The sequence below is a fragment of the Ornithorhynchus anatinus genome, chromosome 7 (assembly GCF_004115215.2).
Source record: "Ornithorhynchus anatinus isolate Pmale09 chromosome 7, mOrnAna1.pri.v4, whole genome shotgun sequence".
Classification (NCBI taxonomy): domain Eukaryota; kingdom Metazoa; phylum Chordata; class Mammalia; order Monotremata; family Ornithorhynchidae; genus Ornithorhynchus; species Ornithorhynchus anatinus.
Window position 1 is genome coordinate 49254376 of NC_041734.1, and position 27895 is coordinate 49282270.

Here is a 27895-nt window from a genome sequence, read left to right on the forward strand (position 1 = left end):
CCTAAGCACCGGGAAAAAACAGGTGGGAATTAGATATGGTTCCAGTTCCCAGCCCAGTAGTCTGGGAAATAGCAGATTTACTCCCAAATCCCAGAGTCCACACAGGCTTTAGAGGGTGAGAACTTGGGCAGACGAAGGCTTTTTTTTTTTTACCTCAAACTGATAAAGTGGCTCAGTGAGGAAGATTTATTCTGAAATTCACTATTAACTTGAGAATCAAACATAATTTAAGGGTGTTTTTTTTTAAAAGGCACAGGAAAAAAACCTTCATATATCATGTTTCTTCACTCGCACCTTCAAAAGAAGAAGCGGAATCATAACTCTATATCAGAAGTTTTACTGGATAAAAACATTCTGTTTTGAATAACTATATTCAATTACAAAGAATACCTGAAAATACATAATAATAAGCAATAGCAAAAGGAATTAGCTTTAATAGAGGACAGTTGGATTAAACAATTGACAAACCAATAACCCACAAAGTCTCTTAAGCAAAATAACATAGTTTATTGCCTGTGGGAGGATCATGGAAGGCACAATTTCTTGTGAATGACAACTAGGGCTACAAACATAGATAGAACTCCCCATATCAGTAAATTGATGAAATAAACCTAGAAGGTGGATAAAATAGACAGGAAGGAAAAATGGATGATGGATTTTTTTAGCTTTGCGTGAAAGCAGGTGACTGGATTGTGCCGTCTCATGAAGCTGAAGAGATGCAACATTGTGAGCTGTCATCTAAACAACTTAAGCAAAAGTTAACAAAGCTTAAACTTGATAGTGTCTGATCTATTTGGAGGGATTCACACAGAGTGCAGAATTGAGCGCACATGCTACATTAAAAAATGAAACTTAAAATCCCCATACGAGGTCTAAACTGTGGCTAAACTCAGATGAACTGATTGATTGATAAATAACGTAAAAGTAGATTTGGGGAAAACGTATGACGTTCCATGAAGTTCTATCTCACACACATACACATCATTTTCACGGTTATCCATCTCCACCATATTTTGCTAATTATACTTACCCGAATGTCTAAAAAAATAGAAATCAACACTTTCAGATTATGCGGGAGCCAGGTTTCTTTTCAGTATCATGAGGCAAAATTCTTGTCAGAACAACTGGATGAATAAGGTTTGGAAAAAGCTGCTGTATTTTCGAGGCAATAAACGAAACGATAACAATGAGAACAACCTGCATGACCAAAAACAATAAATAAAGAAGAAAAAGCACTTTACTATATGGAATCTTCAAATTAAGAAATAACCACTCCTCCTTTGGAACTTCTAATTTACTGGCCCCAAGTCCATTTTTAGGAATCATTCTTGACAGGTTTTCCATATTTGGGTAGTTTTCTGAATTTTCCATGGAAGTAAACCAAGACCATTCAGTGTCCTCTTTCATTTCTGAGGATGAAAAAGGTGAACTTGAAATCTGCAGCCTGGTTAGTTCATTTGTAATCCGTGTATCAGAGTTGGTGGAGGGTAACTTTGAAAACACTTGGACTTCTGAAAAATCTCCAGGAGAAATCTGGCAGTTGATCTGATCATCAGATAAAGACAAGAGAGATGCATCTTTTAATTCCTCGGGACTGCTGCAACGTAGAGATGTGGGATTCTTTACAACTTCTGGGTTCTTTTGGAGCCATCTTTTGAACTCGGTAATGTTACAGTCACATTTCCATGGATTGTCATCGAGAACGATCTCTTTAAGTTTTAGTAAAGAACTTGAGAAAACTCCAGGAAGGTTCTTCAACTGATTGCTGTTAAGGTAAACCACCTCCAGGCCAATGAGATTTAAGAAAAGGGAACTTGGAAGGGTTTCGAGCTTGTTGTGCCGGAGAGAAATTTCTCGGAGCTTCAGAAGACTTCTTAAACTATCTTCATGTAGAGTGGAGAGATTGTTTGAGTGCAGAGAAAGTACCAAGAGCTCATTTAGGCCATTAAATGCATTCTTTGGGAGAACACTCAAATTAGGGTTCACAGTCAATCCTAATATCTCTAAATGGGTCATGTTGCTGAAAATGAAATCTGGTACAGAGCAGAGCTGGGTATGATTCAACCACATTTCTCTTAGATTCACCATTTCTCCAAATAACACATCTGGGAGCTCTCTCAGTGGATTTTCAGATAGTGTCAATTCGGTCAAATTGTGCAAGTAAAGGAAGAGTCCACGAGGCAGCGACCGTATGTTGTTTCCAGAGAGAGTCAAACTCTGCAGCTTTTGAAGGCTGTCAAACGCACCCGGTGCAATAGAGTAGATATTATTTCCGTGCAACTGGAGCTCAACCAGCGCCCTTAGATTACCAAATAATCCAGACTCTAAATATGTGAGTCTGTTTGAATAGAGTGCTAGCTTTTTGAGTTTAGTTTGGGTGTGAAATATGGTTTTAGGCAAGTTCGCCAAATTATTTCTGGATAAATCCAAAATTTCCAGCTCCACAAGATTTCTGAAGAGCCCACTCTGAAACCATCTTAGTTGATTTTTATTCAAACAGAGCTCCTGCAAATTCACTAAGTTATCGAACATGTTTTGGCTAATGTTCGTTAGACTATTCCTGTCTAGAAATAAGTGTTCAAGGAGCATCAGTTCGTCAAACAATCCATTTGGGAGCCTGGCTATTTTATTGTGAGAGAGTCTCAGTGTTTTCAGTTTCACCACATCATTGAATGTGCCAGAATCAATTGTAGAAATGTGATTTCCTGTCAGAATAAGGCGCTGCAAGATGGTCATTCCCTTAAAACTACTAGCCTTCAGATTACTTAAACTCATTCCTGATATGAGGATCTGGGTCATATTTTTAGGCAGGTCCAACACTGCAATATCTTGAATTCTAATATCAGAACATTGGATAGCATCTCGGAAAATACATCTGCAGGCTTCTGGGCAGATGAAGGCATTCGCTTGAAGGGAAAGGTGCAGAAGCATAAAGAAAAGAATGACCAGCATCCTCACCTAGGAACCTGGAATAATAATGGATGTAATTTAGAAGTCGGTACTGTGGAGCTTCACTTTATCTACTGTCAAAAGGACTGACAAACATATCTTTTTGTTTTGGTCTGTTTTACCGAATGAAATAGCTTAGGCAAGAAAAATGCAAATTTTTAGACTAAATTTCATTGCAGTCTAAATATAACTAATGATTCTACATGGAACCTTAGGACAGGGAGGAACTGAATGTACTGCCTTTGAAAAACGGCACATCTTACAAGGTAATTTTAAACTTACAAATGCATGATAGCCAATTCCTTAAATTTCCAGTTAAATGGATTTTGCAAAATGAAAAAACAATTAATCAACCCTGATTCTGTTCAAACTTTTAAATTCAAGCCTAACACTAATCACGTATGAACAATGACCTTCTTGGAAACATGAATATTCCTACATTATTTTACCCTGTGAAAATGCCTATCATGAGATTAGTATATTAACAATGAGAGTGAAATTCTAAATTAACCAAGGTTAAAGCCCACATGACTAACAGAGCAATATATCCCAAAACAAAGCTTTTGAAAGAACTCTTCTGTTGAAGAGTGTAATTTCAAACAGACAGAAATTAAAAGTTGGATCATCAAAGATTCTACTTTGGGCTCATTTTCACTTTCCGGATGATCAAGCAGCAAACTGTATTTATCTGCAAAAAGTTCACACCTTACTATTCACTATACAATTTCTTGCCTAGGGTGCACAGTCCAACGTCTTCATCCCCATAAATTGCCATCACATTAATATAAAAATTACATGAGTTTACCTGGAAAACTGCCGCTGTCAAAAGAAAGCTAGCAAGAAACTGAGAGGTTTTCATCGCTCAAATGATTCTGCAATTTCGACAGGAAGAACGGAAGCTTAAACGTATCCTGAAGATAAGACCATGCCAAAACACAGTCCCCAAAATAATCCTACCACTAAAAGTTCATCTCAAACAATAACTTAAGATAGTTAAATATTGAAAATAGGAGCTAGAAGACAATTTCCATATTGGTTCATATTATTATCTCCCTCAAAAAGGGAGATGAAAGGGAGGAAAAAAACCCCAGATTTTCTGTGAAAGTGTAATCAGCTAATTTGGGCTAAATACGTTAACTTTGGGATTTGAATTATCTGGGCTGTCTACATTGAGCAACTCAAATCAATCAATCGGTTGTATTTATTGACTACTTGTTGTGGGCAGAGCACTGTACTAAGCGCTTGAGAGTACAATATAACAATAACAGACATATTCCCTGTCCATGAGCTTATAGTCTAAAATGTACATATGTAAAATTCCCTTCCCCTCCCCCTTCCTTTGATCTGTGCAGATCCAGCCATGCCCATTTCCATTTACTCCGTGAAGAATCAGGTTTGAGCCCCTCCTTTACAACTACTGACTTCAGATTTCTTTTCATCAGTGACATTTACTGAGCGCCTACTTGGGAGAGTACAACACAGTTCGCAGACACATTCCCTGCCCCAAATGATCTCCGTCTTGAAACCCCAGTTTTTTTAACCTTCCCATCACAGGCACATGATTCTCTCTCCAGCGGTGTACCTGGGAAGATGTCTGCCCTTCTACGTCCAGATCAAAAGCCACATGGGTTTCACACTTTTTTTTTTCCCACCAGCTGATTAGTTAGACAGTACATCGTAATTCAGGTTAGGATCTTTCCCAAAATGGTCTGGAGAAAAATCCCACAGGGGCTATCACTTCATTCGCTCATTCAATCGTTATTTATTTAGTGCTTACCGTGTGCAAAGCATTGTACTTGGCACTTAGGAGAATAGAGCCATACACAAGGGCTCTACTGCCCTTCCTTTTCTGCAGATGACCGAGTGCATACCTCTGAACTCCTCTGGTTCCTTACCCCATCCCCACATAATATCCAGCTGGTCTGGAGATTTCTGGTGAGCTTTGAGCCTCCCTGCTCGTTACTTCCTCAAGAATGCCATTTGGACTAGAGGCCTTTTCAGTCTGATTTATAGCCTTCAGTATTTTTTGTGTTCACTTTTTAATGGCATCTGTTAAGCCCTTATTGGGAATCAAACCCTGTCCTAAGCGCAGGGGAAGGTGCAAGGTAATTAGGTCGGACAGTCACCGTCCCACATGGGGCTAACAGTCTGAGTAGGAGGGAGAACAGGTATTGAATCCCCATTTTAGGTTCAGGAAACGAGGCCCAGAGAAGTTAACCGACTTTTCAAGGTCGCACAGCAAGCAGCTGGCAGAACCGGGATTAAAACTAAAGTCCTCTGACTCCCAGGCCCCGGCTCTTTCCACTAAACCATCCTGCTTCTCTCGCATGGGTGACGGAAATGCGAAATGGTTTATTAGAGCAAACTGCTCCAGATCACTGAGGGGCAGCTGAGAACACTGTTAAATTGTTCAGTCCACCTGTCCAGGTCTTCAGTCGGTAATTGTGCTGTGTCAGCATTTAGGATGGGGTTAGTCACTAATAACAGCAATAATAATTGTGGCATTTATTAAGCACTTACTGTGTGCCAGGCACTGTTCTAAGCACTGGGGTGGATACAGGTAAATCGGGTTGGACTCAGTCCCTGTCCACATGGGGCTCGCAGTCTTAATCCCCATTTTACAGCTGAGGGAACTGAGGCACAAAGAAGTTAAGAGACTTGCCCAAGGTCACAGGCAAGTGGCGGGGCCGGGATTAGAGGGCAGGTCCTTTTGACTCCCAGGCCCATGCTCTTATCCACGAGGCCAAGCTGCTTCTCTAGCACTAACACGTTGCTTTACTATTCACTTGGCTTTAAGGTACTTTTATTAATAATAATAATAATAATAATAATAATAATAATAATTGCAGTATTTGTTAAGTGCTTACTATGTGCCAGGCACTGTACTAAGCCCTGGGATGGATACAGGCATATTGGGTTGGACACAGTCCCTGTCCCACGTGGGGCTCACGTTCTCAATCCCCATTTTACAGATGAGGTAACTGAAGCACAGAGAAGTGAAGTAACTTGTCCAAGGTCACACAGCATTCATTCATAATAATGTTAATGTTGGTATTTGTTAAGCGCTTACTATGTGCAGAGCACTGTTCTAAGCGCTGGGGTAGATACAGGGTAATCAGGTTGTCCCACGTGAGGCTCACAGTTTATCCCCATTTTACAGATGAGGGAACTGAGGCACAGAGAAGTGAAGTGACTTGCCCACAGTCACACAGCTGCCAAGTGGCAGAGCCGGGACTCGAACCCATGACCTCTAACTCCGAAGCCCGGGCTCTTTCCACTGAGCCACGCTGCTATTCATTCATTCAATAGTATTTATTGAGCGCTTACTATGTGCAGAGCACTGTACTAAGCGCTTGGAATGAACAAGTCGGCAACAGATAGAGACGGTCCCTGCCGTTTGACGGGCTCACGGTCTGATCGGGGGAGACGGACAGATGAGAACCATGGCGATAAATAGAGTCGAGGGGAAGAACATCTCGAAAACAATGGCGACTAAATAGAATCGAGGCGACGTACATTTCATTGACAAAATAAATAGGGTGATGAAAATCTATATAGTTGAGCAGACGAGTACAGTGCTGAGGGGATGGGAAGGGAGAGGGGGAGGAGCAGAGGGAAATGGGGGGAAAAGAGGGTTCAGCGCAGGTGACCCCTCTTCTCAAAAACATCCAGTGGTTGCCTATCAACCTCCATATCCAACAAGAACTCCTCACTATTGACTTCAAAGCTCTCCATCACCTTGCCCCTTCTTACCTCACCTCCCTTCTCTCCTACATCCCGGCCCGCACACTCCGCTCCTCTGGTGCTGACCTTCTCTCTGTGCCTCGTTCTCGCTGGTCTCGCCGCCGACCCCCGGCCCGTGTCCTCCCTCTGACCCGGAACGCCCTCCCTCCTCGGATCCACCCAACAATCCCTCTTCCCCCCTTCAAAGCCCAACTGAAGGCTCACCTCCTCCAAGATGCCTTCCCAGACTAAGCCCCCTTTCCCTTAGCCCACGTCGCCTCGACTCACTCCCTTTGCTCCTCCCCGCTCCCTGCCCCACAGCACACACACACACAAATATATATATATTATATATATATTGATGCCTGCTTACTTGTTTTGATGCCTGTCTTCCCCTCTCTAAACTCTAAGCCTACTGTGAGGAGGGATGGTCCCTCTTTATTGCTGTATTATACTTTCCAAGCGCTCAGTACAGTGCTCTGCACACAGTAAGTGCTCAATAAATACCACTGAATGAATGAACTTACCATGTTCAAATGGACAGAGGACAGAGGAGAGATGGGAGAAACTATATTGTAAAACTGGACTTGGAAAAAGGCAACAATAAACAATTCCACAGTAAGAAAGAATGAAAAGTTATTTAATTCCTTTTAGATTTATTTTGAATAGCTTTAATCAGAAAATGATCTCACAAGGCTATTTACAGTTTTTAATTTACAATTATGCACGTTTGTCTTTTTGACAAAGGGGTACCATTCTAGAGCAGCAATACATATTTTAAAATATAAAGATACAGTATCTCCTCTGATATAAACCAACTTCGAGAAAGCCAAGCTGCGGGGAATCCTGAAACGGTAACAGGAAATGACTTATTTTGATTCGATTCAATGTTTACATAATTTTCAGATTCTAGTACATTTAAAACAGCCATAAATGCACAAACTGTACAAAAATCAACATCCAGAATCTAAGTGTTCAGCACACTCTTTCCCCAGAAATGTACTAAAATTCTCTTTTGAGAGGTCAAAATTGCATGCAATTTCTAAAGCTTCTATTTCATCCAGGTTAGGCTACTGCATTTATAACTTTTTTAAAACATACTATACCGACATATTTCAGTTAAGTTATTTACCATGCTTTTGTCCAACTGTTGCATTTCATGAAAATGAAAAAATAAACTGCAACAGCTTGTTCAAATGCAAGTGCAATTGGTAATGGTTTTGAATTTTAGGTGATAAGATGAGTATTTTAAAAATCTTTTTCATGTTGTTGGCTTGGCCATTTTTATTCAAGCATTATTTGCAGCATTTTTTTTTTTACAGCAGACTGCTACAAAATACAAAACATACAGTTACCACTAATTATATTTGAGGAAAAAACCTTAAAAACAACCCTGAGGGATACACACTTTAAAAATCTGGTTATTTATTAAAAAAGTAAAAAAGTTACATTTCATTATTTAACAATTACTTTCCTGGACACACCAGTCCTTTAAGCATGTGCATAAATAAAATTTAAATTGCAATATTTATAAATCTTAATACATCAAAATAAGACATGTACAGATTTAAAATTTAGATATTTATACACTCAAATAATTTAATATGAAATTCAGACTCAACATTTCTATGTTAACGCTGACCTACACAGTAGAAAGGAAAGGAAGGAACCTATCAATGGTTTTTCGTAGGAACCACTAATTAAGTCTGCTCACCTGAATTCACAAGTTTTTGAGAATCTTCACAAAGACTTTTTTTTTTTAATAATTACATATTTTGGAAGCCATCAGTTACATTTTACAAATAAACCTATTCAAGGTTCAAATTTAAACTTCCCTACAAAGCCTCTTCCACATACTTAAAAATCCACAACTTTTGAAAACCATATAGACAGATGAAATATAAAATCTGATATAAACCCTAAAGAGGTAAAAAAGCAGGCTTCAAAAATAGGTGATCTGCTCTTGGCAATAACTGCTCTCAATTAAAGCAGTAAATGCAATTAGGTCACTAGGATCTTTAAGCTGCTACTTGATGCAACAAATCAGCCAATAATTTAATCACGTAGGTCTGCCTCTGAATTAAGCAGCTGAGTTTTTGAAAAAACACTAAACAATTGTTTTTGAAAGAATACTTGTGCATATTTTGACTGAAGTAAAAAAAAGTTCGCATGTAAGCAACTCTAGCATTCAATGCTAAATCACAGCTCGAAAGGTCTAAGATGCATAGCTTTATAGACTTATATATTCACGGAACAAAACTATTTTGAGGACAGAATGGGCTAACATTCTGGTCATCCATTTTTTTCCGGAAACATTTTCACAATGATAATCCTAAGTACCTTCAGTGGCAATGTCAAAACAGTGATCCAAGCGTGAAAGACATTATTTGGGCCTGTACATTTTAAAAGGAAGTTTAAAAGGAGAACTATTTTGTGGGATTTGTTAAATGGCTTCTAAATTTGAAACTTGGAAAACACAAGGAAAAGTACACGAAATCACAACCATAAGCGTCTTAGCAGGAACTGACTGTAGAGAAAGCTTTGGTGTAACGACCATCTTAATACAAATTATGTTCAAATTAAATCAAAGGCTTTGGTCCCCTCTAATTCATCCGTAACAATAAAGAATGCTAAAAAGTCATTTGCGTCCTGAAATTATCTTTGACCACTACAAACCATTTTGGAAATGCATGGCTGAAAATTGGGTTTTGAAAGTATTTGACCATTCTGTTAAACTTAATACAACATATCCCTCGATTCCCCAAATACCAATTTTCTTCCATAAACTTTCATGATCAAGTTATCTGCTTACTCGCATTTGTGCTAGAGTCCCGACATCATAACCAGCCTTGTACAATTTCATCTGACCCCCACCTAATGGTCCTGTATTGTTTCCAAGATCAACGCAGATTAAAAGGTCACAGTTATGCAAAATCTACCATCTTTTCTCTTTCCAAAACTTCTCTAAAAAATATCAAGGGTTAAGAGGGGAAAAAAAGATACAATCATTTCTGCTATAACATGGTCTCATTACTCAACTGGATATCCTCATCCTCCTCCTCAACGGTTTTTATAAAGTGCTTACCGTGTGCAAAGCACTGTACTGCGGGCTTGGGGGAGTGCGATATAACAGAGTTGGTAGACACATTCCCTGCCCAAAATGAGATAAGGGCAGGGAACTTGTCCGCTAATTCTGTTGTACTGTACTTTCCCCAGTGCTTAGTATAGCGCTCTGCACACCGTAAGCACTCAAAAAATACCACTGATTGGTTGATATGAAAAAATGGAAGAATTAGGGATTGTTCTTCCGGCAACACGAGTCTGTTCCGGGCGTGACAGAATGCCCAGGGGGCCCAAGATCTGCTTTAGGAAGAAATGATTGCGCACATGTGCGTAGCATAGGTCAAGGATGGTTGCTGAAGCCTCAGACAATTGTGCTGTACCTTATTTTGCCTCTGTGTTTTTGTAAAATAATGCGCAACGGTGAAAGCATTTGACGCAGTGCTTAACATAATGATATAGGAAGTGTATTTAAAAATACCCATTGCAGTGGTACTTTCTAACCACCTATCCTCTAACCCATTAATTTACAATCAATCAATAGTTACTCAAATATGATTTTCCTATGACACGACGGATTCTTCACGAAGAAAACTTCCATGTTATAGCAGGAGTGACGGTACGTTATTTTTTGGTGCTCCCATCGTTCGATGTTTCCAATTAGTTGAATAAATGCCAGTTTAAACACTAAAAAAAAAATGTGTGAACTTATAAAGCTTATGTGGAGAATAAAAGTAATAGCTGGTTAATTTGTTCCCAGAAACGGCCTATGTCGGTAATTCAGGCTAAGAAATCTTTGCTGAGAATTACCTCACAGAACAAATGGTCAATTCTCCACTTCCATTTGGTTTTAACAGACCCAGCCAGTAACATTTAATCCGTACGGAGCGAATCTCTACATTGCGGTGAAAGTTCTCAAGATATTTACCGACACAAACGTCCTACAGAAACCCAGTGAAATAGGACTAATTTACAATATTTGAGGAACACCAAAGATGACAAAGAAGAACCCTGAGGATAAAAATAAGCAGGGAATTTAGTGACAGGTTTTAGTGGAAATCATACACGATCACCTCTGAAAACTACCCAAACCCAACTCAACCTCAGGGGCTACACAAAACATAAGCAAACACACCGGGTACAGAATGCTCTTTGGAAGAGAGATCGTTTCTTTGAAGAACCGAGACTTCTGCCACTACCAGCAGTGAAAAGTGATGCACTTCTAATTACAGTTGCGATAGGCAAAAGCACGTCAAAGAGCAGGAAACGAATGACCCACGAAAGTCACGCAGCAGTAATAAGACCCAGCTGACAAGCTTTCGCCAAAGCTTGGGTTTGTACATAAGAGTATGTAAGTCATGAAGCATATAAGCCTACAAGTGCACCCAAGATAAAACAGCAGTTATCTTCCAAACCAATAAGAATGGACACTCTCTGAAAATACACTGTTTTCTTATAAACCTACCGGGTGGGAAAAAGATTAAAGTCATTGCTTGAAATAACAGAGACAGTATCCCTCTTGTCTTTTCTTCCTCTCTCTTGTACACACGGAAATCAATCCTTAAGACCTGGATATCTTAATGGGCATAGTTTGAAATGTGGACATGTGCACTCTGTATTAGTCCAATATATACACAAACATCAAAAGTGGGCCTCAAATTACATTCTTCTGAACACTGCTCTGAAAGATGCCACTGAGATTTACTGTTACGTTATCGTGACGACTTGATATGATCCATTCTCCCGGACCGGAGGCTTGGCTTCGGTTGTGGTTCTGGGTTTCGGGGGCCATTCGGGGTCAACTAACAGTTCTTGAGCTAGATGCATGTACTTTGCTTTCGGAGTTTTCTTTCTACAGCCGAACACCCTAGATAAGCAGCATCTTTTCCACTGATCTACGGACTCCTGAAGAAGTGAGAGAAAAAATGGGTTAGAGTAGTCTGAAGAACATAAACTGAGTCGATAAAAACTGTATATTGTACTAAAGATATATATTTTAAACAGACGTCCAATATAGAAAAAGGAGCGCCTCCCCCCCCCCCCCAAAATATTTTTACCCAACACATAAAAATATTACAAATACAATCAACTCTCAATTATTCGGAAACTGATGATCCAATTTATAGACTACCCATGCCTTTTGGTCTTCCTCCTCCTTTCCGTTCTCTGCTTTTGGGAATTACATTATTAGCATCACCACCGGAATGTGGATAGGAAAAGGGAAAGAAGATTATACAAGAATTTGATGGAGAGGATTTTAAGATTGCTTGCTATCCATAATCCCTCATTACCACTGATAAGTGAGAGTTGGTTGTATTGAGGTTTTTTTCCCTTTTTATATACAAGAGAAATGGCTTCTTTACCTTCTACTAAAATTTTAACTTAGTTTACATAAAAACACTTTTCTCTATCACTGGTTGCAAATATATCACATTTTGAATGCCTGAATTACTAATGAAGTTGACTAATTAAAGGGATTGTCTCTGTTGCCAAATTGTACTTTCCAAGCGCTTAGTACAGTGCTCTGCACACAGTAAGCGCTCAATAAATACGATTGAATGAATGAATACAAACAGTGGCCTTCAATTGCATTTCCTCTCCACTGGATTACACTGATGCTACGTGCTTTACGTTAATTGTGCCAACTTTCCCAGAAAAGTTGAATTTTACTGCTGAGTGAAAACTTTTTTTAAAAAAAATAGTACATCAGAAATGAGGTAGCTTTAGCTTTTTACAGTTGGGTTTTGTAGATTTGAACTCTTGATAAGGTGCCCTAAAGCCCCAAATCCATTTTGGTATGAAAACATAATTGTTCTTAAAAATTGCTTTCTAATTTTTAATGGGGATAGCTGTAGATCACAGTAATCAGAAAACTAGGAAGTGGGCAAAACACCTTGGAGCATTCCACAGCATCTCTTCATTGTAAAAGTTTATCTGGGTCATTTAACCCATCCTCTTCATCCCCAGTAGGCTTGGAGGGTCAGATTCTCTAAGCAGGAGCATTTGGGAGTTGGGGATGAAGTGGCTTTTTAAGCCTGAATTCACTCTAAAGGGGAAAAGTGGCTATCTGTAGCGAGGCTAGAGCAGTTGCAAAGCTATATGCAGGAGGTTAACTACCTCTTATTTCACGCCACAGTGGATTTGCCATAAAGTAATATGGTTCTCTCTGCCACACACCTGGCCTCTTTAAAGCGAATGCTGACCCATTTGATTTGAATCACCTGTGAGACAAATCAACTCAGCTGAAATTGCTCAGAAGGGGGCAAAGAATGTCCAGAATTCTAGTCCTGATCTGACATGGTCCTTCCCAGGGATTGTCTCCTGAGATACTCCAAAGAGTGAAAAAGGACAGGTGTAAAAAGTCTATGAAGTACCCTAATTTTACTCCGAATCCCATGGGTAGGCAAGTGACACCTTAGAATAACACCCATGAATGCCTCTTAGGCCCTTCCTTCATTGAAACATCAGTTGAGAAATAAAGATCATTAACCCCAACTCCCAACTGAAAACCAGTAAATTATTTTGTATTGAACATGCCTATAATACAGTCATTACCAAAGTTATTTGCCACTACATGTCAGAGAAACCTTTTTTTGGGCTGCTTCTGTCTTCAGCCACGCATAAACGATTTCAAAGGTTTGTTGGGATTAGCTAACAAAACTTTGGAAAGTGAAAAACTATTGGTGTTATAACATGTGAGGTGCCCTACCATCCTTTCCCACATTCAAAATGCTGTTAAAGTAGAAAGCTGGATAACCAAATTACCCAAACTGAAAAGGCACATGAACTAAGGATAGGAAAAACTGGAAAAAAAACCAACCCAGATATTTGAAGAAAATGTGGCAAACTCTTTTTCAAGAGAGCTAAGCCCAAATTTGTTTAGTAGCTAGACCTTTTATAACCTTTACTCTCACTTTTGGGCAACTAACATTCTACCCTACTTTGAATATATAGTAATCGGTGGAGTAGGGTGCGACCAATGACTAAAATTCACTTATTTATGGACAATCACCTTTTCATTTTTATGCACCTTTTTCAAAAAATTTCCTCCCTACAAAACAATGGACAACTGTTAAAAACCATCTCCCAGTCCTCCACCTCCCACCCCAAATCATATACACCAGAAAACTGGAATGAAACAAACATGCTAATATAGCTTTGTTAGTAGATACTACGCATCACATATACACACACACACACACACACACACAAAACATAAAACAGTATACAGGGAAGGAGCAGATAGGTTGGAATGAGGATAGGAAGATGAGTTAGAGATGGAACAGAGGAGATAATGGAGAGGGTACAAAGGGGTTACTGTGCAACAGAGAGCGATGATAAAAATCCCACAGGACTAAGATAAGCAAGCACTTAATACCCCAAAGCCCAGGAAGCTGGAGGCTACAGAAGCCCCGATTTTCATCACTTCCTAGTCGGGGGACAGAGAGAGAAGCGCCGATATTCATCGCCTACTGGCAGGGGTTTGGGAGAGGTTAGAGAAAAATAAAGACTTCGGCTCATCTCCACCTGAAATAATCCTCCCATCTTCCCCCGCCTCAAAGAAGGCCAAAGTCACTAATAATTCTCAAATACAGAATAGGTCACTGTAGCTCCACGGGAGACCAAAGGCAATAATACTTCCCCTGCTCCTGGGACCAATAAAGAAGGTCCCCAAATTATCCAAAAGGTCTGGGGGTCCCCGTGCTGGGAGACTACAACTGCTCTTGAGTTTTAGACTGGGAGAATCCGCATGAGGGACAGGTAGGTGTTAGATGGCCATAGTAATATACTGGAAAAAGGTTTCGAGAAGCGGCATTAACAGTCTTCCTTTGTACCACAATAAAATATGCACCAGAATATACAGATTTTAACCCCCATCAGAGATCAGAAATGTAGAACTTCATATTATAAACTGAGTATAAATTGTGAGCAAAAGAATATAAATACTATAGCCTAACTGCAGTTTAACAAGCGTGGGTGTGAGTCTACAGATTCCAACAGGGGCTGAAATCAGAATTAGGAATTCCAATCCCAACCCTACTTTGTCTGTGAGAGCTTTGCAAAATAACTGGGTTTACCTCAGTTCATTCATTTTAATAATTGGTGTTTTAAGGCTTAATGCTCGTAAAACTAGGAGGCAAGACACCTTTCAACGAGGGCAAGTATACATTATTAGTATTAGTAAATAATTGTAGGAACAAGACACGGCGACATCCCTGGCTTTAGTTTAAACTGCCTGAAAAATGCTGGCGCTATGAGGTGGAAAATACTGTTTATAAATTCTAACAGCATGTGAGTCATGCTATCCCAATCGGCATCCTGTTATTAAAACAATTTCTCCTAAATCAGCCACTATTTTCCAAAGGTGGCAATGACAGAGCAGCACTGACAAGGACAAATTCCTGAGTGACACACATAAATCCCTGTCGTCGACAGGCAAAAACTCAACGAGCAACAAGAATCCTTATCAATTGTGACAAAACCAAATTCACTCTATAAAGAAATCCCTGAAATAAAAAGGGAAAGTAGAGTAAATGTAATAAGTTATTAAAACCATGCATTTTCATGGCCATTGCTTTTGGAAGAACTGTCTGCACTTTAATAGTCACTATATATTACTTTGCCTAATTCTCTCAGTAGATGACTGCATGTCCAATAATTCCGCACAGAATTATCCAGGTTGTATTTCTGGAGCAACGAACCTGTTCAAATATTTTATTTTCCCCTCTCTTGGGTGAAAACAAATGAATGAATATTGAAAGGATGTCAAAATGGTTATAGTGAAATTACATATGTATTAGGGCCACGTACGTAGTAGGCATTGTTCCCAATCCTAATCTACAGTTGAATAATTTTTAACAATAATCTGGGTTTACTATTCGATCTCCTGAGCAAGTATCTGTAATTCTTAGCAGTTAGAATGAGAAACATTTCACTTCTTTCTCTACCATATATTCTCTACCTCAGATTAGTTCTTTCTCCACAGTCCTCTAGACTGGAAGCATGTTTCAGGCAGGGGACATTTCTACCAACTCTGTCATACTGTACTCTCCCAAGCACTTAGTACAGTGGTCTGCACACAAAGGCATTCAAAAAATACTATCGATTGATTTTCAAAACCAATCACCAAGGAATAAACTAGATTTTAGTAGATGTATACAAATTAACTCCCTGGTATTCTTTACATTGTAAGTTCACTGTGGGCACCGAATGTGCCTACTAACTCTGTATTGTACTCTCCCAAGCGCTTAATTCAGTGTTCTGCACACGGTAAGTGCTCAGTAAATACCACTGATCGATTCTCTGCATCCCTTTTCCATGGAACCCAGTGAAGGAAATATTGTTGCAGAAGTCTCTGGAGATAAATTAACGGGATTCAATTTTCATCTCTCTGAATCTGACAAGGCAGGAAGAAATGAAACAGAAAAAATATTTTGGGAATCATTTGGCAGTAGAAATGTTTTAGTTGAAAGGGGGTCTCCCTAATTAGCCCCACATGCCTAAATTCCTCTGAAACAAAGTGTCAATTCAACGGCAAGAAAGATGATTCAAGATAAAGTGGATAATACACTGCATTTTTTAAAAGGTACTGGAAAACTGAACTCAAATAATTATCTTCTTACAAATATAAATCAGTACTGTGTTTGATATATTTCCCTTATCTATAATTTACCTTCGTGTCTGCCTTCCCACCTAGACTGTGAGTGTCTTCTAGACTGTGAGCCCATTGTGGGCAGGGATTGCCTCCATTTGATACTGAATTGTCCTTGCCAAACGCTTAGTATAGTGCTCTGCACACAGTAAGCACTCATTAAATACGATTGAAGAACTGAATGAGTACTAACTCTACTATATTGTGCTTTCCCAAGTGGTCAGGTACAGTCCTCTGCCCACAGTAAGCACTCACTAAATTCCACTGATTGGTAATGGATCACATTCTTTCATAAAGATTGTGAATTTATGAAAACTACGAAGTTAAAGGGTGAGGTGACTCTCTACCTAATTCGGTAAAAGTCTAAAACCAGCCTAAACAGAAAGGCTTAACTATCTAAATTAATCATTTCTGGATTTGAAACAAAAATCCTAGGCAACAAAGACTCCAGAAATTCTACCAAATTAGAAAATGCACAGTGATGCTGCCAACAGTATATTATGCTAAATACATAGCATATCTTTTCTGCGTACAACTCATCTTGCATGTCTTCTGCAGCGTTTGAAACCACCCATTTGAATAGCACGCTAACAACAAAACTTTTGGGTCAAGCTGAATAGAACAGAGACTACTTAATATTCAATTATGTTAACATAATAAAATTTTACTATTACTGAATCACAGCCCCGAAAGTCAACTCCCTAAATTATTCACTGCTTAATTGAAATATTAACTCAAAGTTAAAGTGGGCCCCATCCTTGGACGGAAGCATGCTACGACTCACGGAAATCAGAATCTGCAGGAAAAAATGACAAAACCTTACATCTCGATTTTTTGGAAGACACCCCATGTCATCACTACATGGATCAATACACTACACAAATGAAAAACTTAGGATATTCCCGAAAGCAGGAGTCTGCTCAATGTGTTTAGAAAGCTATCCAGGAAGGATGCTAAAGGGTTATAGTAAAACAATACAGACGCAAAATCACAAAGTCGAAAAAAAGGAGCAGTGGGGTCAAAGGACGGCGCTAGCACTTTTTGCTGGAGCTCTTTTGCCTTTTCAGGAGACAGAGCTTGTGATAGTTGAAAAGACAGTAATGAGGGGTTGAGCCCACGGCCTCTTCGGGAAGCAGTTCTGGCCTCTTCGCCTTGAAGCCTCAAGGAGGGGGAAGACCCGCTGAGGCTTTAGCTGTGTAAGATCAACGGGAGACTGTGGTTCCTTGGGATCGAGGACTAGATTGTGTGTGGGGTTGATCCGGGCCTGGAGACTATTCACTGGCCTAGGTCAGAGCTGCCGGTGCCTTATTCGGCAGCGGTAGGCGCTTTGTTTTTTCTTGGTTTGCTTTGTTCTTTTGGTACTTATTAAGCACTCGCTAGAGACTGAGCATTGTTCCAAGTGCTGGGGTAGATAGACGTTAATCAGGTCAATACAGTCCCTGTCCCAGATGGGGTTCGCAGTCAAGTAGGAGGGAGAACAAGGGCAATCCCCTTTCGCAACTGAGGAAACTAAGGCACAGAGAAGAGAGTGGCCCGAGGTCACACGGCAGGAAAGTGGCGGAGCGGGGATCAGAACCCAGGACTGTGTTTTATCCCCTAGGCCACGCCGCTTCTCCCACCGGTTGAAGATATTTGGTCCAACTGCAGTCAAGCCTCAGGACTATGGGACTTTGGTATGGCATGACACCCAAAAGGAAGGGAATCTGATGGGAAAAAAGGGAACAAGGGTGAATTAAAAGCTCACAAGCCCAGGATGAGCCCAGTTTTGACCTGGGTTTGGCCAGCCCAGCACCTAAAACAATCGAACAGGCTTTATACTGATTGTGCTGTGCCCAATTTCTCTCCTCCAACTCCCTTCTTCAACTCTACCGTCTGGCTTTATTCATTTTACTCCAGCGAGACAACTTTCTCTAGGATTACCGATAATCTCTTCCTCGCTGAATCTAACGGACTCTCCTCTGTCCTATTCCTTGACTTCTTGACTGTCTTTGACACTGTGGACAACTCCCTTCTCCTGGAAATCCTATATTACCTCCATTTTACTTGCACAGCTCTTTCCTAGTTTGTGTCATCTTTAATGGTATTTACTATGTGCCAGGGACTGTACCAAGTGCTGGAGTAGTTTTAAGTAGACTTGTTGGACACAGTCCCTGTCCCACATAGGGTTCAGTCTGAATCCCAATTTTAAAGATGAGGAAACAGGTACAGAGAAGTTAAATGACTGGCCCAAGGTCACACCGCAGGTAAGTGGCAGAGGTGGGACCAGAATTTAACTAAAAAAATCATTTTGCACAAGCTTCCCCACTCCTACACATCTCTAATGGTTGCCCATGGGAAATAGGCACAAAGCCACTGGTTTTAAGACACTGACTCGGATCTCTTTCAGCCAGTTCACTCTCTTCTCTGAGCGCGGCTCAGTGGAAAGAGCCCGGGCTCGGGAGTCAGAGGTCATGGGTTCAAATCCCTGCTCTGCCGCTTGTCAGCTGTGTGACTGTGGGCAAGTCACTTAACTTCTCTGGGCCTCAGTTACCTCATTTGTAAAATGGGGATTAACTTTGAGCCTCACGTGGGACAACCTGATTACCCTGTATCTACCCCAGTGCTTAGAACAGTGCTTTGCACATAGTAAGCACTTAACAAATACCAACATTATTATTATTATTATTATACCCACCCCAGCGCACACCGCTTCATTCCAAGCAGCGCGGTCTAGTGGAAAGAGCACAGGCCTGGGAGTCAGAGGACCTGAGTTCTAATCCCGGCTCTGTCGACTGCTTGCTCCGTTTGCCCTTGGGAAAGTTGGTTAACTTCTCTGTGCCTCAGTTTCCTCAAGTGTAAGACGGTGTGAAATGGGGATTAAATAGTACTCCCTCCTACTTACACTGTGAGCCCTATGTGGGACAGGGACAGTGTCCTACCTGATAACCTTGAATGCTTACAACAATGCTTGACACAGAGTAAGTGCTTAACAAATACTATTTTTTTGAAAAAAGCTACCCTACTCATTATACCTCATTCTATCTTTTTCCTTTCATAGCTAAGACCATAATTTTCTCCCATCTTTAAAATCCTTCTGAAATCATATCTCCTCCAAGGGGCCTTCCCATTTAATTTCTCAGCTCCCCCAGCTGATACCCTCAGCTAGCCCTTCGACGCGGCCTAGCTTACAAACCCTTGTGGCCCTAATAGAAGCAGGGAAGCAGCGTGGCTCCCTAGCTTACAAACCCTTGTATGTGCTTACAAACCCTTGTGGCCCTAATAGAAGCAGGGAAGCAGCGTGGCTCAGTGGAAAGAGCCTGGGCTTGAGAGTCAGAGGTCATGGGTTCAAATCCCAACTCAGCCACTTGTCGGCTGTGTGACTTTGAGCAAGTCATTTGACTTCTCTGTGCCTCAGTTACCCCATCTGTAAAACAGGGATTAAGGCTGTGAGCCGCACGTGGGACAACTTGTATCCTCCCCGGGGCTTAGAACAGTGTTTTGCACATAGTGAGTGCTTACCAAATGCCATCATTATTATTACTAGACACATATTAAATCTCTATTACCACCTCCTGGGGGTAATTTAAGTGTCTGCCTCCCCTGCTGTACTGTTTCTTGAGAGTAGGCACACGCATCCCGTATACGACTTCTAATATACTCAGGTGCTTGAGGCAGCGTGGCCTAGTGGGAAGAACATTCATTCATTCATTCAATAGTATTTATTGAGCGCTTACTAGGTGCAGAGCACTGTACTAAGCCCTTGGAATGTACAAATTGGTAACAGAGAGAGTCCCTGCCCTTTGACGGGCTCACGGTCTAATCGGGGGAGACGGACAGACAAGAACAATAACAATATAAAGAATCAAGAACACAGGCCTCTGAGTCGGAGGGCCCGGGTTCTAATCCCGGCTCGGCCACTTCCCCGCTGCGTGACCTGTATTACTTTAGTTTTCGGTGCCCCTGTTCCCTCATCTGCAAAATGGGGATTCAATATCACTTCTCCCTCCTACCTAGAATGTGAGCCACATGTGCAACCTGATTATCTTGTACCTAACCCAGCGATTAATGCAGAACCTGGCACAAAATAAGTGCTTAACAAATACCACAATTATTAAGTACTTAAGTGTTCTGCACATAATAGGCACTCGTTAAAGGCTACCGGTTAACCACACTCTCCTCCAAAATCGGATCTGTGTAATACGCAGCTAGCAGGCAACTAGGTTTATCAGTCGTCAGGGCAGGTAAAAGGCTAAGTGGCAAGTACTTCTTTAGAGTCTTAGGGTTTTTTTTAGCCTATTTAAAAAGTTTATTCCTCTAAGTCACAGAAAGATTCCTCGTTTAATCTCCAAGGAGTTCACAGCAGACGTCAGTTGCCAGGACACTACATCAAAGTCTAGATTCTCAAAGAATCTTCGGTTCACTTCAATTCACTTTCTAAAGATAACTGTTTTAACATTGGCGGGTTAAAGAATTTACTAACTCATCAACACTTACTGAATGCTTTAGGATCAAGGTACAATTTCGCATCCAAAGACAAAGATTTCAACTGTTAAACCGACTGGTTAATCAGAGGCAGATGCTGGGGCAGCAAATGAAAATCATCTAATCGCGATTAAAACAGAATCAAACATAGAATCAGGATACTCAAGGCAAGTGGTAAAGAAAGAAGTGCCTCTAATGGCTGAAAACTCTGGAGCCCACTTTTCCAACAAAAACTTTTTCTTTCAAAACTCTCCTCTCTCTGGCTAACCGAGATTTCTTGACACATGAAGACTCATGTTTAAGATTATGGACATGGACAGACCAGGTGTTCAGTTTTTTTACATGGATGAAATGAAGAACTTTAAATGTGTACTTGATTAGGACTGGGATGGGGAAGAGACATAAAAATGTGCACAGAATAAGAAAAATTACGTTATGAACTTCCGGGGAATTTACAATTTAAATGAAATGTACCAGACATCAAGGGAGAGTATCAAGCAGCACGCACACAATGATATACTACCCAAAAATTCACAGTACATAACTAAATGAGCCTATACACTTGTAGAATTGATAGTAAGTGCTGTTTTCCAACCTGTGGTGACTGTGTAGTGAAGCGATATTCTCCTTGTTTGTCTCGACTGAACACAACCTTCCAAAGGATCATATCAAGGAGGAAATTCTGAGAGACATTCCAGGGGGTGGGAAGAATTAAAAAGCTAGCAATCATTCCTTATTAATGTGCAATTAAAAAAAATCTCAAACAATGTAACAATCAGCGTAGGTCATTCCGATTTTAACTAGATATTTCATTTCATCAGAACTGTCACATATACGATTAATCGATTTGGTATTCCTTTAACATTAATGTACACAAATTAGAACTACGATTCGGACACTTCCGATCAGAATATAAACTGTAGAGCACTGTAAGCATTGTTCCATAAAGGCATTGCTTTTCTAACATTCTCTGGCCTTTGTTCATCCGAAAAAGGATTTTAATTTAGATTACAATCACTTTTGCTGCTGGCCAATTTTTGTCCCTTTTTCAGTATCTAAGCAGTCGTGGTAAATAAAAATTCACTATAAAGCAGACTTACTAGCATGGCTGCACATCTAAATTAAAAATAGGGAAAGGCAAAACACAGGCTCCCTGGAGGGACACCTGGTTGTTCTTAATTGTAGAAACTTAGTTCAAAACTGATGTGAAACGAGTGGAAAGAAGAAGTTGGGATGGAGGAAGGGAAGAAAGTTCAAGATATTTAAATCTAGTGCTTTTTAATGAACCCGAGAAAGGGCTAAGAAACATACTCTCACCTGAAAAGTGAGAGAGGGAATCAGTTTTTGTCCCCATTTTTGTTTCCATTAATGCCCGTTCATGAGATTTCTCAACAATCAATATAAGACACATATCCAAGTTGTAAAGAGAAACTTTAAGTACCATAAAAATGTACATCCTACTTTTATTTTTAAAATGCATTTACAAAAGTTATGAATATTGTAGTTGCATTCATCTCTCTCTTTAGCTAAAATCAGCCAACTCTGAATTACTCAGGGACTGATGATCCAGTTATGGTCTAGCTACACCTCGTTTCACCTAAGAACCAGTATTTCACCGTCTATCTGCACTTCTTCAAAGTGTTGAGTTGAAAGTGAGATTCCAACCAGCTATTTGTAAAGTGGATCCATTTAAGTTTAGTTCTGCTAAAAAGTTTGATGGGAGAGACGACAAACAAATGGTTCAAATATTTGAGGATTATTGGAGATTTATTTATCCTATTTTCCATTCCTTTGGGTAATCAAGAGTTGCTTATGCCAGCGAAAGGCCAAACAGCAGTAAATTAACAGACTGATAACGTGAATCACTTACCTCCACCAAGAGAGATACAAGGGCATTGGCAATAATAATGATGAACATGGTTATACGCCACTGATATGGTACACACACTATCTACAAGACAAAGTTCAAAAAAAGTTAATATCCCAATTCTATTTAGACAAAAGCTTCATCGATATCACAAATGTAATATATTACCAATTAATATTATCAATATATTACAGCCGTTGATAGGGTGCAATGTTCTGGCAATATTTTTGAAAGGTAACCTACAAAATAATGCATATTTGTTGACTTAAAAATGCAATCAATCCCAGAGGGCTTGAAGATCCTTCAAATTAATGACGAGTTAATAAAATGTAACACTTCACACCGGAGACACTGAGGCATACAGGATTTTGGATTAGAAATTAGAATTTCATGTCTAGTTGGAATCTGGAGACACATTACTAACAGAAGGTGCTGAATCTAGCATCTTTAGCAATTTTTAAAAATGGAATGCCCGACTAAAGAAAGTCTAGAGGCTTAGATGTGAACGCTGTAGGCAAATCAACAATCAAGAATAAATTTTATGAAGTGTAGACACAAATACTTCATCTTACCTCAAGAATCCTGTCAATAGAAGCAACTGGATGCAACATGATGAAAAATATGAAGACGTAGAGAACAATCACAGAGACAACAAAAAAATCTGAAAGGGGAAAAAACAGAGTATATTTAAAGCACTTTCTGTTGGAAAGCCTGCACTCTGAGGAAATCGTGCTTGAACATAATGACATCTACGTCATTTTAAAAACCAGTCTGGCACCGATGAGAGCTGGGGAGGGATGACACCAGCCAGAAGCTGCTTGAGGAGGCCATGCGAACCCCTAAGCCCACGTCTGGACTATTCCAATTTAGGCCTCCACGTGCCTAAATGACTTGCGGGCCCTCTCGGATCTATCTTGGATGTGCACTGTTGGCTTAAAATGAGGCAATCCACGTCATCACGAACAACGTACTCTGTCGAAAACTCAATTTATAACAGTGGACGCTCAATATAGTCATCCACAAACTGCCATTTTCGAGAAATCAAGTCACAGCAGTCGAAGCGAGAGAATTAAAGATGAAACGCAAGCAGTTCAGCGGACTGTTCTCATGCTCGGTACTTGGTGGTCAGTGCTCCCTTGTGGTCAAAATCAGCATGAGCATAAACAGTTTCTCAACAATGACATTCATAATGGAAAATTGGACAAAAAATGCATTTCATTCATTCAGTAGTATTTATTGAGCGCTTACTACGTGCAGAGCACTGTACTAAGCGCTTGGAATGCGCAATTCGGCAACGGATAGAAACAATCTCTGCCCGGTGAAAGGCTCAAATTTCCATTTTGGCTTGCTACCAGTTAGTACGAAAGAGCCAAATTGCTGTGTTTGGTGAATATACGCTTCTCTTTGTTGGTAAAGGAACCAGTTCAAAAATGGAAAGATAACTTTAAAACAAAATTAAGCTGTCAAATGTGTTTTTGTAATACGGCAGCAAAAGTTAGACTTGCTGGTGATGATCCTGAATGACAGTATTACTGCAGTGGCCACAGAACATTTAAATCTAGAACAGTAAACAGTTTGCTCCCCTCCACTTATGAAAATGCCTCGGAAATCATGATAAAGCTATTCAAAAAATAGAGACATAAGGCAAGCAGAAAGAAAATACACCCCGGAGAATATGATCACGAGATGCGACAGTATCCTATAAATGACTTCGGAGATGCCCGTGTTAATTAAGGAAGGGGAATAATTCAGTTTCAGAAGAGGGTAGTAATAAAAATAATAATAGTGACATTTGTTTAGCCAGGCACTGCACTAAGAAGGAATGCCTGAAACTAAAGAAGGGGAAAAAAAAAAGAAAAGGAGGAGCAGAAGCTCCTAGCTCCTGAACACTCTTAGTGAAACTGGAAGAAAAGAACAACATCTAAACCAAAAACAGCCTTCAGATTAACAGAATAAACCCTATGCAGCTTCTCAAAGGGTTCAGAACTAAGTACGTGGGAAAATTCAACAGAATTACTGGAAAACTGATTGAGGGTCTTACTGTAAACAGCAGGAAATTTCTTCTTGTTGCAGAGGGGGAAAGAAAAGCAATGCAGGGGTTAGAGAAGGGGAGTGGTGTATGTGGAACAGTGTGGGCCACAGGGTGAAGTACGAACTGCTGAAGTCAAGCTGGGAAATAATTATGTGCCTCGACCAACAGAGTTGCCATTTGGTGAGGAAGGGCGGGATCCTGAGAAGGAGCGTGGCCCGGTGGACCAAGACCCTGGGAGTCTGAAGGACCAGGGTTCTAATCCCAGCTCCACCACTTGTCTGCTGTGTGACCACGGTCAAGGCACTTCACTTCTCTGAGTTTCAGTTACCTCAACTGTAAAATGGGGATTAAGACCGTGAGCCCCAGGTGGGACTGTGTCCAGCCTGATTAGCTTATGTCTACCCCAGCGCTTAGAACAGTGCCTGGCACATAGTAAGTGCTTAATACTTATCATAAAATAATGTTGTGGTGCAAGAATTGATAGGATTAGGATTTAAGGAGGAGTCAAGGATAGTCCCTTGACTATGGGCTTCAGTGAGGGGAGAGACACCGGTGTCAGCAAATCTGATAGGAAAGGTGGGTTGCTTACAGGATTTGGGAGGGAAGGTGAGGAGTTGAGTTTTTGAGCTTTCCGAGCTCGCGTCAGCAGACTATCCACCGAGAGACGCCCTGAGCCGGGGGAAACATGAGATTTGCAGAAAGAGAGCAGTGAGGTGGATTTGGAAGCCATCCACGAAGATGTGACAGTTGGAGCTGCAGGAGCAGATGAGCTCCCCAAGGGAGTGAGGGGAAACCGAGGAGAAAGGGACCTACAACAAAGTCTTAAGGTGTCTGTCCCAAGAGGCAGAGAAAGAGCTGGAGAGGGAGACCGGAAAGGACAGGCCAGAGAGGTCTGGAGAAGCAGGACAATATTGTGTCAGTAAAACTGCGGTTAGAGAGCAACAGGTTAGCTAGGAAAAGAGAGTTGCCTGTGCTGTCAAAGGCAGTTGAGAGCTTGAGAGGTGTTGGCCTGGAACACGGTCGGTTAGATTTTGTGAGGGGGTCCTCACTGGTGACCTTGGAGAGCGTGGTTTTTTGGTTATATTGTTTTTTGTCCCAAGAACTATCTGGCTGGTATTAAAGCCACATCAAATCCATTATAATAACATTTCCAATTGAAATGCAATTATTTCCTTCAGCAATGTTTGTTACAAAACCTAAAAATATTTAGATTGCATTTTTCAGTTGAGCACTCTCGAATACTTTCCTCCAAATACACCGTTTTAGAAAAAGCTGCAAATACTTAAAAAAGACCAAGGCAACTCATAATCTCTTCAATCTTAACTTGAATAGATTTGATTTGGGCGGATTAAAAGTCACCCGATTCTAAGACAAAAATTATCAGCCAAAATAGCATTTTAATATCTTCTGATATTTAGAAACTCGAGTTCATCGCCCCCCGAGTATTATATCACCTGTTCAGAAAGTATGTATTCACATACAAAAATAAACATCCCATCATGAAATGGCAAATCCACTGGACTTGGTGCATTCTTATTTGAAATACATACATATCAAATGCGCCAGCATAATTAAAGTTAAACTTACAATTCTTGTAGCAAGGCTGTCTAAAGGGTCTCCCTTTAGAAAAGGCAATTGCCACTATGAGGTACTGAAAACTGGATATAAAAAACACTGTAGTATTTTCATAATTTTGAATATTGTGTGCATCCTGTTCAGTCTCATTGTCAGAATGTGAAGAGTTGGAATATGGACCTCTTGATACGTTGCAAGCACTAGAAACGGAAGAGAATATTTGGTCAGAAAATAAAAGAAAAACAATACGTCACCTTAACAGTAACGTTAAACTAGGCCCAACCTGTTGTGGGAAATTAGAAAAATACTTAGGAATACGGACTCGCCCTAAATGCACGTAGGGTAGAGAAATGAAACAGTACCTTTAAGGTTCCCTGCAATGCATCCAACCTCGAGCCAAGGTGTGCGGGACGTCTAACGCTCACTTGCATTAAGAGGTCCTCTGACAGGATTCCCCAGAACTACTGGCTGCTCTGGATTTGCCAGTACCCCGGGCTTTTGAGCAAATTGTCTAAAATCTACATTATTCTTGAGCACGAGGCAGCAAAGAATTGAAAATGAGCTGAAAATCTGGATCCGTGGCTCACTAGGAGCAACTGGAAATTTAGGCCTGGCTAGCCGGAGTGAATCAAGGCCAGGCAGTCTTTCACGACCATCTGGACCCGGTTTATTTTCATCTCAGCAGCCGTCCACGAAACTGACTGGAACCACACTCAAGGACGTAGAGGTAAGGCCGGGCTCTTGGTTCCTTGAGGGGCTCTTTACAGCTGCTCGATGTTTTTAATGTAAGCATTAAAAACAACCGGTTCCAGAATGTGGAGGGATCCATCAGTGAATCGATGGCATTCTTTGAGGGCTCATTCTGTGCAGAGCATTGTACTAAGTGCTTGGGAGATTACGACACAATAAAATTGGTAGGCAATTTTACAGTCTAGAAGAGGGGACAGTCAGTGACATACGTAAATTACAGACATATATAAGTGCTAGCCCCACGAGGGGAGGAGAGGAAGAGGAAGAAAAGGGCCTTCAACAGATGCACTCAATCAACGGTATTTACCGAGCGCTTACTGTGTGCAGAGCACTGTACTGAGTGGTTGAGCGAGTACAACGTTAACAGAGCTGGTAAACGCTTTCCCTGCCCACAACGAGCTTACAGTCCAGATGCAGTAGCAACAGCAGCAATGTGCACAGAACGATCCCGATAGCATTTAACGAAACACCAACCAAAGAGCTCAATAAAGAGCAGCTTCATTTCCACAGCCTCAGCTCCAAACGATAGCACACATCGGGCCCCGGCACTTATAGACGGCAGCAGCAGTAAACAGCAGAGACTGCTTTGGTAACTTTTAAAATGGTGCTAGAAAAAGAATGAGCCAATCGAAAAGGAGGCACTTTTCCCTGATCTAAAGATTACCAAGCCAGAGGTCTACCAAATCCAGAATGGGGAGTTTCATAGCTATGGTCCTCCAAGTTTGCCTCTAGGTAACAAGGGGTGGAATATAGAAATAGACAGTAGACGCACATACGAAAGAGGAACGGGGCAGCCTTTAGCTTGATGTCAGTTTGACACAATCAC

At 40.6% G+C, this 27895-nt stretch overlaps 2 protein-coding genes across 7 annotated transcripts in view; both read right to left on the reverse strand.

Moving 5' to 3' along the window:
• Positions 1-396: 396 nt before the first annotated feature.
• GP5 (glycoprotein V platelet) lies at positions 397-2958 on the reverse strand. The gene has a single exon (XM_001511758.4). It carries the CDS (start codon positions 2950-2952, stop codon positions 1063-1065), a length of 1890 nt encoding a protein of 629 aa, XP_001511808.3. The 5' UTR covers positions 2953-2958; the 3' UTR covers positions 397-1062.
• Positions 2959-10575: 7617 nt separating this feature from the next.
• Positions 10576-27895, reverse strand: part of ATP13A3 (ATPase 13A3) — a 102317-nt gene continuing 84997 nt past the window's right edge. For 4 of the 6 annotated variants that reach the window (XM_029068893.2, XM_039912665.1, XM_029068892.2 and 1 more), the window contains exons 29-33: positions 26332-26519; positions 23285-23373; positions 22716-22796; positions 21441-21527; positions 10576-11637 (exon numbers count right to left, since the gene is read on the reverse strand). In XM_029068893.2, coding sequence (XP_028924726.1) covers positions 11440-11637; positions 21441-21527; positions 22716-22796; positions 23285-23373; positions 26332-26519 — 643 coding nt within the window. In that variant the 3' untranslated portion in view covers positions 10576-11439. The remainder of the gene's footprint in view (positions 11638-21440; positions 21528-22715; positions 22797-23284; positions 23374-26331; positions 26520-27895) is intronic. The other 2 variants (XM_039912664.1, XM_039912663.1) reach the window with 1 other exon arrangement.